General features: G+C 39.5%; 1 protein-coding gene across 4 annotated transcripts in view; it reads right to left on the bottom strand.

Annotated features, from left to right (window-relative positions):
- GREB1L (GREB1 like retinoic acid receptor coactivator) overlaps positions 1-14,107 on the bottom strand; it is a 295,664-nt gene that overhangs the window by 120,088 nt on the left and 161,469 nt on the right. For all 4 annotated transcript variants that reach the window (XM_031658935.1, XM_031658936.1, XM_031658933.1 and 1 more), the window contains exons 5-6: positions 7,274-7,450; positions 1,660-1,836 (exon numbers count right to left, since the gene is read on the bottom strand). In XM_031658935.1, coding sequence (XP_031514795.1) covers positions 1,660-1,836; positions 7,274-7,450 — 354 coding nt within the window. The remainder of the gene's footprint in view (positions 1-1,659; positions 1,837-7,273; positions 7,451-14,107) is intronic.

Raw genomic sequence — 14,107 nt, 5'->3', positions numbered from 1 at the left:
GAAACATTAAAAATAGTTATTGGCCGGGTGCGGTGGCTCAAGCCTGTAATCCCAGCACTTTGGGAGGCCGAGACGGGCGGATCACGAGGTCAGAAGATCGAGACCATCCTGGCTAACACGGTGAAACCCCGTCTCTACTAAAAATACAAAAAACTAGCCGGGTGAGGTGGCGGGCGCCTGTAGTCCCAGCTACTCGGGAGACTGAGGCAGGAGAATGGCGTAAACCCAGGAGGCGGAGCTTGCAGTGAGCTGAGATCCGGCCACTGCACTCCAGCCTGGGCCACAGAGCGAGACTCCGTCTCAAAAAAAAAAAAAAAAAAAAATAGTTATTATAGGCCGGGCACGGTGGCTCACACCTGTAATCCCAGCACTTGGGGATGCCAAGGTGGGCAGATCACGAGGTCAGGAGTTTGAGACCAGCCTGACCAATATGATGAAACCCCTTCTCTACTAAAAATACAAAAATTAGCCGGGTGTGGTGTCACACGCCTGCAATTCCAGCTACTCAGGAGGCTGAAGCAGGAGAATCACTTGAACCTGGGAGGTAAAGGTTGCAATGAGCCAAGATCTCACTGCTGCACTACAGCCTGGGCAACAGAAGGAGATGCTGTCTCAAAAAAAAAAAAAAAAAAAAAAAAAATATATATATATATATATATACACACACACACACACACACACACACACACACATACACACAGTTATTATAGGCTGGGTGCGGTGGCTCACGCCTGTAATCCCAGCACTTTGGGAGGCCGAGGTGGGCAGATCACAAGGTCAGGAGATTGAGACCATCCTGGCTAACATGGTGAAACCCCGTCTCTACCAAAAATACAAAAAATTAGCTGGGCGTGGTGGCGGGCGCCTGTAGTCCCAGCTACTCGGCAGGCTGATGCAGGAGAATGGCATGAACCTGGGAGGTGGAGCTTGCAGTGAGCCGAGATTGTGCCTCTGCACTCCAGCCTGGGCGACAGAGCGAGACTCCATCTCAAAAAAAAAAAAGATAGTTATTATATGGAGAAAAAAATCTCAGCATCTAAGAAACTGATCAATAGAATAACAATTAAATACTTCTTTTCTTTAGCACAGTGAAGAGAACTTCTGTCAATTCCTATCAAGCACATGAAGATGTGAAGTTTCAACTGGATTCATTTCTATAAATAAGTTAAGTTCTTCCTAATTTATAAGAAATAACACTTTGCCAACTTAATAGTGTGTTTTCCCAGGTATTATGAAGAGAACATAAATGTTTATTCTAAGTATGTTTAGCTCTAGTTAAAATAGAAAAAAAATACGGATGTTCAAAAATCTCCAAAGAAATTAAATAGAGTCAAAAGGGCATCTAACCAAGGAGCTGTCACTCTGAGGTCCTCTCTAAATGATGGAAGAGCTAGAAAAAGTCCATTTTTCCCCTTGAGAGCTGTACCCCCTTCCCAAGAGACAAATACAGAGACATGCACTTTCCTACACTTGAATTGTCTTTGTTAAAAATGTAAGGGGCAAGTCAAATAACACACCAGAAGGCTTTAAATTTTTGGATATCCTTCTGAACTTGAGATGTTTATCTGTATCCCACCTGAACCCCGAATCTTGTATGGGTCACTTGTCACCACTCTAAAATCTCCATTCCCTCCCCTTTTCTTCCTGGAAATTGACTACCTTTCCAGCAGATAAGAGGTCCCTTAGACAGTACACCCTGGGAGCTTCTGACTAGGTAGTACTTTAAGTGCTTCTGCTTCTTTGGCTGAGTGGTGAGCTTCAAGTTAATGTGGTTGGAAAATTCCGTGAAATACCGAAATCCTCTTTCTCCACAGCCGATACAATTTCCAGAAAACCCTGAAGTGAGGAAAACCAATGTTACTAATGGCCTTGTAAGTTGATACAATACTTTTATGTATTAAACAGCATAGAAACGTTCACATTCTTTGACCCAAAAATGTCTCAATCTCAAGGAAATAATTCAGAGGGAAAAAAAACAGGTACACATTTCTTTAGCAGAGTTATTTTGTAACAGTGAAAAACTGGAAATAATTTAAATGCTGCTCTAAAAGGAAAGGAAAGGTTAGCCTCTAAAAGGTTAAGGAAATAGGGTTGATAAATACAGTAGATAATGGTTAAGGAAATAGAGCACATAATATAATAAAAAGCTTGGTTCTAGAATGTCTATTATTTCTTCCCCACATACTCCTTCCTTAGATAACCTGGTTCTCTGCCCTCTCTACCACTCAGACTTGCCTCCATGGTCACAGCTGGTGAGCTTGTGGCCCACCATCTGACCCAGTCTGGGACAGTCAGAATCTCTCTCCTGGAATTTTGAAATAAATACAAAAAGTCAGGCAGGTGGTACTGGACCCTGGATTTGTAAGGTTTTACAGAATTGGAATCCCAATTAGGGTTACGTCAGCCACAGGTAAGCTAGGGTATGGGAACCACGAACCATGAAGAGGAAGCTGATCTGCCAAGAGGAGAGCAGAGCGCGGGCCAGATGTGCAAATTCAGGGCTCTATCAGCTTCTAGTTTCTGTGAGATCTAGCTATACTTTCCGACAGGAGTACCATGAGATTCCCATTTCTCCTTTTCTAACACTTCTTTATTCATACTAGCTTATTATTCCTTTAGCTCTAATATCCAAATAATTCCACTCAGACAAATTAAACAAAACAAAAATGTTGGTGACCTGGTTAGAACAGGGGACACGGAAAAAAGAAGAAACAGAGAAAACTGGGAAGATGAAAAGCCATGCCTTTTTTTTTTTTTTTTGCCATGCCTTTTTTTATTGAAAATTAACTTTTCAGTCCCCCTTAATACACAGACTAAAAACAGACAGTAAGAGTGGGTTCTTCTTGTTGTGTCTGATGAGGACATAACACATTTACTGTGACATAGATGAAAAGCACAAAAATGTTGTAATAAGAAAGGGCATTCCATATTGTATAAAGGCAATATTTCTATACATAAATAACTGAAAACAAATTCACTGATGAAGTGATACACTCTTTTCAGACCTCTGAGCTAACCTGATAAACATTAATAATTAACAAAGATATATAAATTGAGAAGAGAAAAGCCACAAGGATTAATGATAGAATATCTCACAATATCCTAATCTCAGAATGCTAACCATCAATTCAAAGCATTTATAAATGGGAAGTCCAATTTATTATTATTCAGTCAACAACTATATATTGAGCATCTACCCATATGCTAGGCATTTTGCTAAACACTAGGGAAACAGTGGTGAAGAAGAGAGATTCATAACCTCTGGTCGATTACACAGAATTAATAACTTATTACTGCCACTTTATAGACATGTAAACAATATAATTTTATAAATGACTTAAAATATATTCAGAGATGGATTGTATTTGAGAGCATCTATTTGTCCAATACCTTAAAAAAGTAGCCCCTCCCCCTGCAAAAAAGGTTGCCAGTGGCTGCCTAGGTCACCAAAGTCATCCATCCATCTATCCATCCATCCACCCACCCATCCATCCATACATCCACCCACCCACCCACCCATCCACCCATCCATCCATCCATCCATCCATCCATCCATCCATCCATCCATCCACCCATCCATCTATCCATCCAACAAATACTGTATTATGTGCTAGACACTGTTGCAGGCACCAGGTTTTTTAGCACGAAACAAAGCAGACAAAGTCTCTGCCTTTGTGGAAACTACATTCTGGTTTGACCGTCGCACCTTCCTGGAAAACTGCCTGACCTGTGAAGTAGATATGCCACACCCAAAACACAGAAAAAAAGCTACAAGAACCTTTCAGCCAAAATAATCAAGAACAGTGCCAAAACATGAGGCTCAACTGATAGGTCCAAGTGGTTTAGAAAACATTAGTGTGAGAATTAGAATTCACAAACTACAGAGGTTAAGTTTGATCTTTTCCTCTGTCTATTCTGAGGTGAAAAGCAAGAGTGTGAAGAGGAAGAAAAGCCATGGGTTAGAATAATCTGCAAAGGAGAGAATCTTCACATTAATGATAAGTTAACAACATAAAAGAATTAGAATCCTACAGTCCATTTAAAAAACTCTGTATGGCTTCAGCATTAGCCTTCCTTCAAGGGAGATTTTATCTGCCTGAAGTTCTTGTTGTCATTGAAAACAAAAAATAACACCACTCTCAGCCAAATTACCTTTTAGTTTTTCTGGCAATCAAGTCTTCCAATTGCATGGCAGATTTGGGACACATGCACTACCAACTGGATCAATATATTTTTAAATCATTCCCCCATAGTCTTTGGAATCTGCATAGTTTATATAAAAATTTAGGCAAATTGATATTTGAATCCGCAGGGGTTCTAGAATAGCGGAAGCTTAAACATTTTTCCACTATATTTTAATGCATATGAAAATCATCCACTTTAAGTAAGAAATGTTGGATATTAGTTTTTGGACAATAGAGTATCAAACACGTAAAAATCCCAACAATGTGCTTATTTAAGAAAAACCTTCTGCCATTTTGCTGTTGCACTGCACTTTTACATGGAGAAGTGGTCAGTAAAAAATTATGTCCACTGACAAGGCTAGAGAAAGTAAGCAAGGTTCCAAGTCTGTAAGAGTATTTAATAAACACAATAGTAAAATAATTGCCATTTGAAGAGTAAATACTATCTCCCAAGCACTGTGCTTGGTGGGTGCTTTAAGGACATCATCTCATTTGATCTTTATGACCCTGCAAGGTAGGTGTTAATGACCCCATTATATGCACGAGCAATCTAAAACTTTAAGTTCTTAAAATACTTGCTGAAGTTCTTAAAGTACTAAGTGGCAAATCTGGAATTTGAACACAGTTCTGATTCCAAAGCATATGGTCTTTGGTCTCACTCCTAATTTCTAAGGATTATGAAGTCTATTATTCTGATGGTGTTTTCTGTGTCTTTTCTATGACATACTCTAAGAGGATTCTCTAGTCACAAAGAATCATTGAACAAAAAATGCATTATGAGAGATTTTCATTGTCTACAGTCAGAGCCACACCTGAACTGTTTCATCAGATGAGACGATAATGCTTTTCAAATGCTAAAAAGGTTTTCTGAAGTTGTTCTACTACAGCATACTAGGTAGTAAGCTCTGTATGGAATAGGACTGAGTCTTATAACTGTTGTGTTCCTACGTGAGAGCCTCGTGTGATTTCTGTCATACAGTACATTTTGAATAAATACTGCTTAATAAAAAAACGAGTAGTTGGATCGTCTTTGCTAATTTAGTCCAGCATATTAGATTTATCATTAGACTCCTATATTAAACCATCTGCTCAATTTCACTAAACAAAAAAAAGTGAAAATGTTCTTTTTTTTTTGAGATGGCCCCGCCCAGGCTGGAGGCACAGTGGCTGCTGGATCTCGGGCTCACATTGCAAGCTCTGCCTCCCGGGTTCACGCCATTCTGCCTCTCAGCCTCCCTAGTAGCTGGGATTACAGGCACCCACCACCATGCCTGGCTTTTTTTTTTTTTTTTGTATTTTTAGTAGAGACAGGGTTTCACTGTGTTAGCCAGGATGGTCTCTACCTCCCTGACTGTGTGATTCACCTCGGCCTCGCCTCCCAGAATGCTGGGATTACAGGCGTGAGCCACTGTGCCCGGCCGAAAATGTTCTTTTTTTATGAGAGCCTTATGAAAAATGAAAACTACCATTTCTTTTCCTATGAACCATGAGAAGTCTTAAACTATAATTTAAGGAACTTCTATAAAGCGTGTGCAGGCTCACTTATTGATCAGTGTATTGCTAGACTTTCTCATGACACTATATAACTAGGAAGAATGTATCAAACTACAAAAATAAATACACATCATGATCAATACAATATTTGAATTCACTGCTCTATTCTTTTTCCTTTTCACTGATATTTGTGCCTAAAACATGATTTTCATCTATAGTAAGACAAATTCTGAGAAACAAAAACAACAGTAGAGAAATGCAGCAGTAAAAAAGCAACAAATCTCATGTGCTATCTTTTTAATTATTTAAAATAACATAAATCAAGTCTGTTATTTATGATATAGGGAGGCTATGTTGTGAGAAAGCCCAGACACTAATATCACAAAGTAAAATAATTCTGAGATAAAGTCATTTACATTTTATATCACATAGATAGAAATATAAAGATATATAGTCCTAGTTATTTTGGGTGAACTAATGTTATATATAAAGTGAGATTCACATCACACAAGTATAGATAGAAATAATGTGTGGTATGGAAAAATAACAAATAACTTACAAAGTGAATAATCCACAGATGAATAATTGAGAGTTGACTTGATATCAGGTCCAGTATCAGAGCTGACTTGATATCAATGACTATAGAGAGTGAATTCTCTTTTCTTTATAAAATATTAATTTTTGATAAATTGCATGCTTTTTAAAAATGTCTGGTCAAAATTTAATTCATTTAATTAAGCTAAGTGTTTTGAGAATTAATAAAAATGAAAAGGCTGGGCGTGGTGGCTCATGCTTGTAATCCCAGCACTTTGGGAGGCCAAGGCAGGCAGATCATCTGAGGTCAGGAGTTTGAGACCAGCCTGGCCAACATGGTGAAATCCTGGCTCTACTAAAAATACAAAAAGTAGCTGGGCATGATGGTGGGCACCTGTAATCCCAGCTACTCAGGAGGCTGAGGCAGGAGGATCGCTTCAACCCAGGAAGCAGAGATTGCAGTGAGCTGAGATTGTGCCACTGTACTCCAGCCAGGGTGACAAGAGCGAAACTCTAAAAAAAAAAAAAAAAAAAAAGAAAGACAGAAAAAAAGAAAGAAAGAAGAAAAGGAAGGAAGGAAGGAAGGAAGGAAGGAAGGAAGGAAGGAAGGAATAAATGTTTAAGAAGTTACTGCCTGTAATCCTAGCACTTTGGGAGGCCAAGACAGGCAGATCACGAGGTCAGGGATTTGAGACCACTCTGGCCAATATGGTGAAGCCTTGTCTCTACCAAAAATACAAAAATTAGCTGAGTGTGGTGGCATGCGCCTATAGTCCCAGCTACTCAGGAGGCTGAGGCAGGAGAATCACTTGAACCTGGGAGGCAGAGGTTGTAGTGAGCCTGGACTGCATCACTGCACCCCAGCCTGGGCGATGGAGCAAGACTCCATCTAAAAAAAAAAAAAAGTTACTAAAAGAAAAAAATGTATCATAATTGAACTAAACTATATAATCCCCAAATAATCCTCTGGTATATTTCTTAAATTTCTGCAGTTGTTTTAAATAAATGTGTATTTTAACTCCCTCATATTGAAAGGAATTTTATAAGCATGAAATACTCACCTAAAAGTGCATTTTTTCCATGATCATCCGGTAGAAATCGCTTGTCCACAGCACAAACTAGGATGTGTTCAGGCAGATTGGGAGACTTGGCCCCCACCAGGAGGAATCCTGCTGGGATGTCAATTTGTTCCATACACAGTGATACTAAACGCAAATCCTTTCCTGCTTGACAAAAACCTAAAAACCAGTTTTAAAAAAAAGGACACAGTGAAATGTTTAGTGAGATTATATCTTCTTATCACTCATTTGGAGAGTAGATTTACTTGTGGGAATCACTATTAAACACTAAATTAAAGTCCCTATATCTCTTTACTCCAACCAGAAGACAAATCTATCAAGTGTGGCCTTCTGAACAAAGCTGAAAAGACACTGAAAGGAAGTATTACCCTCTGCTTCACTCCAAAGTGACGACTTCGTATTTTCTTTTTCTTTTCTTTTTTTTTTTTTTGAGACAGAGTCTCGCCCTGCTGCCCAGGCTGGAGTGCAATGGTGGGATCTCAGCTCACTGCAACCTCCGCCTCCCAGGTTCAAGCGATTCTCCTGCCTCAGCCTCCCAAGTAGCTGAGATTACAGGCACGCACCACCACACCCAGCTAATCTTTTTTTTTTTTTGTATTTTTAGTAGAGATGGAGTTTCACCATGTTGGCCAGGCTGGTTTCGAACTCCTGACCTCGTGATCCACCCACCTTGCCCTCCCAAAGTGCTGGGATTACAGGCGTGAGTCTGGTCCACAAGTGAGGCAATGATAAATACATAACAAACTTTGAAAACCATGCAGTTTGTATGTGCATGTAATAGGGTTATTTTACTTCCAATGCAAATTCACTTCTCTAGATGGGGATAGAGTCAGAATAGATACTCTTTATTTCACAGAGGAAGAGACTGAAGTTCAGAATTTTGTGGCTCCTAGATGAACGGGCCAAAACTGTTACATTTCACTTTTTACCATGATATGACATGACAAGTTGCGACAAAATCTTATATAACCACTTTGTATATCATAATGTATTCTATGAATTCATCTGTTCATCATTTATAAAACAAACATTTACAACAAATGCTGTCCGAGACCAGGAGATACAGAATTGAACAAAATATGTCTTCCTCCAAGAACTCACATTGCAGTTAACTGGAAGAATGTATAAGGCACCAAGAATCACAGACAGTGTTACAGGGAACAGCTACAGTTCTGCTGCAAATCTTCTGGGGAATGATTCTGTCTGTACTCTAATCATGTGACTTCCTCAGGGAGTTGTGACACTTCAAACTGATGTGGAGCTAGGACCTGATCCAGCTGGGCCACTTTGATAGCCCAACTTTCTGGCCATAGTTGATTGGTCCAAGGGTAGACGCATGACATAAACAGGGCCCATCAAAGCCTGTTCCCTAGAAAATCTGAACATGGAGCCAAGGAGAGCATGGCTCAGTCTGCTTAGTGCCAGCCCTGTTCCTTGACCTGGGAGGGAACTCCGTCACCATGGGCAGGAGGCTGAAAGATTGTTCTGGAGGTGTCTGAATCCCTGAGCCTGCTGTATCTGCCTTTCCCAAGGTTTGGCCATGAAACCTTTTCTTTGGAACTCTTTCAGTCATGTCTTCATTTTACCTAAGCCACTTTCAGTTGGGTTTCTGTCATTTGCAACCAAGAGAGGCTGAATGAAAGTATAATAAATGCTATTTCAGGCCAGGTGCAGTGGCTCACACCTGTAATCCCAGCACTTTGGGAGGCTGAGGTGGGCGTATCACTTGAGGTTGGGGTTCAAGACCAGCCTGGTCCACATGGTGAAACCCTGTCTCTATTAAAAATACAAAAAAAAAAAAGCCAGGTGCGGTGGCTCACACTTGTAATCCCAGCACTTTGGGAGGCAGAAGCGGGTGGATCATGAGGTCAGGAGATGGAGGCCATCTTGGCTAACATGGTAAAACCCCATCTCTACTAAAAATACAAAAAATTAGCCAGTTGTGGTGGCGGGCACCTGTAGAGACAGAGCTTGCAGTGAGCCCAGATCGTGCCACTGCACTCCAGCCTGGGCGATAGAGTGAGACTCTGTCTCAAAAAATAAACAAACAACAACAACAACAACAACAAAGAATTAGCCGGGCATGGTGGCACATGCATGTAATCCCAGTTACTTGGGAGGTCGAGGCAGGAGAATCACTTGAACCAGGGGGGCAGAGGTTGCAGTGAGCCGAGATCGCATCATTGCACTCCAGTCTGGGCAACAGCGTGAAACTTGCTCTCAAGAACAGGAAATGCTATTTTCCTGTTTCCATTTTCTGAAAATGCTATTTCAGAAAATTTTAGAAGCAAGGAGGACACCTACCTTTCCATACACAAACCCTAGGAAAGCACCATTATCATTGCCCAATACAAAATAGGGAAAAACCATGCTAGATTCTCCTAGCATCAATTCATGTTATGATTTTAACCAAGTGTCAAATATCATTGAATGCCATCAGTTACTGGCATGAGAAATAAAAAAGAAAACACCATCAAAACATTGGATGAGGCCAGGTGCAGTGGCTCACGCCTGTAATCCCAGCACTCTCGGAGGCCCAGGAGGGCAGATCGCTTGGGTCCAGGAGTTCAAAACCAGTCTGGGCAACATGGTAAAATCTCATCTCTACAAAAAAAAAAATACAAAAATTAGTCGGCCCTGGTGGTGAGCACTTGTAATCCCAGCTACCTGGGCAGTTAAGATGGGAGCATCCCTTGACCCAGGGAGGCAGAGGTTGCAGTGAAGCCAGGATTGTGCCATTGTACTCCAGCCTGGGCAACAGAGCAAGACCCTGTCTAAATTTTTTTTTCAAAGAAAAAAAATTAAAATTAAAATTGAAAGAAAAATATGAAGTGGTGGGGCATATTAAATTTACCATATAGTTTGGGTCATCAAACCTCAAAAACAAGCCTAATAGAAGTGGGAAAAGACAGTAGAAGAATAAAATTATCAAGACTACAGAGCTCAATCATTTCAAGCTTATAGAACCCTTTTTAACATTAACAAAAGTGAATTTAAGCTCTAAAAGTCAATTTAACTCTAAAAATTCATGAATTAAGAAAAAATACAGGCCGGGCGCGGTGGCTCAAGCCTGTAATCCCAGCACTTTGGGAGGCCGAGACGGGCGGATCACGAGGTCAGGAGATCGAGACCATCCTGGCTAACACGGTGAAACCCCGTCTCTACTAAAAATACAAGAAAATTAGCCGGGCGAGGTGGTGGGCGCCTGTAGTCCCAGCTACTTGGGAGGCTGAGGCAGGAGAATGGCGTGAACCCGGGGGGGCGGAGCTTGCAGTGAGCCGAGATCGCGCCACTGCACTCCAGCCTGGGGCACAGAGCAAGACTCCGTCTCAAAAAAAAAAAAAAAAAAAAAAAAAAGAAAAAATACAAAAACTTATGAATTCTTCAGCAATTTTAAATGAATCTGCATTTGTTCAAAATATCATTTATATTGATCTGGAAAATAGTCATTAAATATGTGGGTCATATTACTTAGTTTACAAACATTTTTTGAAGCCTATTTGATACATGGAACCCATAGGAAAATAAAATTGCTGTGCCCACCCACCTCTATTAAGGAACAGGCTCACAGGTTTGGAAGTTGGGAATTGATGATGATGATGATGGCAGCTAAAACTTACGGAGCACTCGCCATAGCCAGGCACAGTGCTAAATACTGTATAGATTATCTTATTCAGTCCTCTCAACACTCAAGACTGGTACTATCTCCTTTTCATAGATGGAGAAACTGAGGCTCATAAAGGTTAGGAAACTTGTCCAAGGTTACACAAAGAGTTCTGTAATGCTCAGGATGTAAGACAGAGGAAGTCTGCCACAGTGAAAACAGACAAAAAGCACACTATTTAACTTGGCAAAAGAGAAGCTAAGAACAATTACAATACAGTGCTAAAACTGTGACGGGTGAACACAGACTTTTTCATCAAATTCTAAAATACTAAATCTAGGAGTCATATTAAAGTACCAAAAGGAACGCTAATTTATTTTAATCAAATAAGTTACTAATTTGCATATAGACAGTAAACCTAGGTTTACAGACATAAACCTAGTTCATGATTGGCCTATTAATGGACAGCAGGATGCTTGGGGAGCTATCTCTGTCACTGAGAAGTAGTAATACAATCTTTCTACAATGTTGACTCACTCTGTATTAGAAAAAGTATACCAGATGGAACCACAAGTCTGTATCAATTTGCAAATTATGTTATATGGAACCTCAAGATCATCTAATAAAGCATTTCTCAATATAAGTGATGAAGTCCCAGGGATTCATAAAAAATGTTCCAAGATACTTGGGAATAGTAAGTGAAATTTAAATAGACATCATTATCAATTTCTAAAAATGAATAAATAATTAGTGTAAGTATCCTACTTTTAAAACAGAATGTTCTAAGGGCCTTTCATCTAACACATGTAGGGTTAATGGAAACCAGCTGAGTGAGCTCACAATTCACTCAGTCAAACCCCATATCATTGTGTGGTTTTGACTATACAAGTTCAGATTGTTTTCATTTTCAGTCATATGTACTGACATATTCCTTAACTTATACACAGAACAGGCTGTTGGTTAAAGATGGGAAGCTCAGGAAACTTTCTGTGTTAATAACACAAAAAAAGAAATTTTATAAATGTGCCTAAATTTGCTTTTTGGGGGAACATATTTTCAGGGAAACTGTACTTTTAAAAGCTCTTTGGTAGATACAAAAGTTAAATTCATTCACCACACTCACTCAACAAATTAAAAGATTGTATAAAATGAAGCAATATGTTTTTCCAGGACATCAAAAAACAAATGTCAAAAAGGTAAAAATTTAGCGATTATAATCCAATTTGGCTTTTAATACATGAGGAAGAAAACATTGCCTCTTTCAACTCTATCAGCAGTTACCTACAAACAGCAGCCTACAACTTTTCCATCACATAGAACAAAAATGCAAAAATTATAAACTACTATACCCTTTAACCGTAAAATGTAGAATTTCCAAAATTTAGGCAGTAAAAGTAGATTTTGACTTTTTTTAATGCTGTAAAACATTTAAATACATTTAGCTCCTCTCATCCTCCTCAAAACAAATATAATAGTTTATTTTTTTTGTTTGTTTGTTTGTTTTTGGTTTTTTTTTTCTGAGACAGAGTCTCGCTCTGTTGCCCAGGCCGGAGTGCAGTGGCCGGATCTCAGCTCACTGCAAGCTCCGCCTCCCATGTTTACACCATTCTCCTGCCTCAGCCTCCCAAGTAGCTGGGACTACAGGCGCCCGCCACCTCGCCCGGCTAGTTTTTTGTATTTTTTAGTAGAGATGGGGTTTCACCGTGTTAGCCAGGATGGTCTCGATCTCCTGACCTCATGATCCGCCCGTCTCGGCCTCCCAAAGTGCTGGGATTACAAGCTTGAGCCACCGCGCCCGGCCTATAGTTTATTTTTAAATTTGTCAACAAAACATGCTTTTTCTTACACAACAAATTTAAAGTAAGTTAATCAGTAATTATTGAATAGCAAATGTAGATAATCTTTCTTGTACAGCATGAATATCAAACAGTATATTAATAAACTGACCTAGGTAGGCAGGGTGCAGTGGCTCATGCCTGTAATCCCAACACGTTGGGAAGCTGAGGTGAGTGGATCACCTGAGGTCAGGAGTTTGAGTCCAGCCTGGCCAACACGGCAAAACCCTGTCTCTACTAAAAATACAAACATTAGTTGGGCGTGGTGGCATGGACCTGTAGTCCCAGCCACTCGAGAGGCTGAGGCAGGAGAACTGCTTGAACCCAGGAGGCAGTGAGCCGAGATTTGCACCATTACACTCCAGCCTGGGCAACAAGAGTGAAACTCTGTCTCAAAATAAATAAATAAATAATAAATAAATAAATAAACAAACCAATCTAAAATAAATACTATTTAAAATCAAGTCCTTATCACATGCTGTGTAATGACAGAATTAGTTTTTAAATATCTGCATTCAAAAGATTACACATTATTATAGGAGACATTTGTGAGTCAAAGATTGAGGAACACAGATCTGTTCTAATCTCTTTGATATATAAATGAAAGAAGGGCCCCAAGAGACTAAGAAAGTGGCCCAAGGCCAAATACTCAGCCACCAGAAACAGTAGATAGAGAACCCAGGTCTCTTAACTCCAAATTAACTGCTCCTTCGACCTCATTAACACCTCCCTGACTCATATACAGTCATTCATCACTTAACCACATGGATGCATTCTAAGAGGCGATTTTGTTGTGTGAACATCATAGCGTGTACTTTCACACACCCAGATGGTAGAGCCTACCACACATGTAGGCTAGCTGGTATAGCCTATTGCCCCTAGGCTACAAACCTGGATAGCATCCTATTGTACTGAGTACTATTGGCAGTTGTAACACAATGGTTAAGTATTTGTGTATCTAAACATATGTAAACATAGAAAAGGCACAGCGAAAATATGATATAAAAGATAAAAAATAACACACCTGTACAAGGCACTTAAAACAGAGCTTGCAGGACTGGAAGTTGCTCTGGGTGAGTCAGTGAGTGAGTAATGAGTGAATGTGAAGGCCTAGGACATTACTGTACACTTTATAAACACTGTACCCTTAGGCTACACAAAATTTACTAAAATTTTTTTTCTTCAATAATAAATTAACCTTAGCTTACTGTAACTTTTTAACTTTATAACCTTTTTAACTTCTAAAAATATTTTTATTCATAGTAACACTTAAAACACAAACACATTGTATAGCTGTATAAAAACATTTTCTTTCTTGTATCATTATTCTATAAGGCTTTTTTTTTTTTTTTTTTTTTTTTTTTTTTTTTTTTTTTT

This window comes from Papio anubis, chromosome 19 (assembly GCF_008728515.1).
Source record: "Papio anubis isolate 15944 chromosome 19, Panubis1.0, whole genome shotgun sequence".
Lineage (NCBI taxonomy): Eukaryota > Metazoa > Chordata > Mammalia > Primates > Cercopithecidae > Papio > Papio anubis.
Note: the sequence above shows the minus strand (reverse complement) of the source record. Positions and strands in the feature narration are given on the sequence as shown.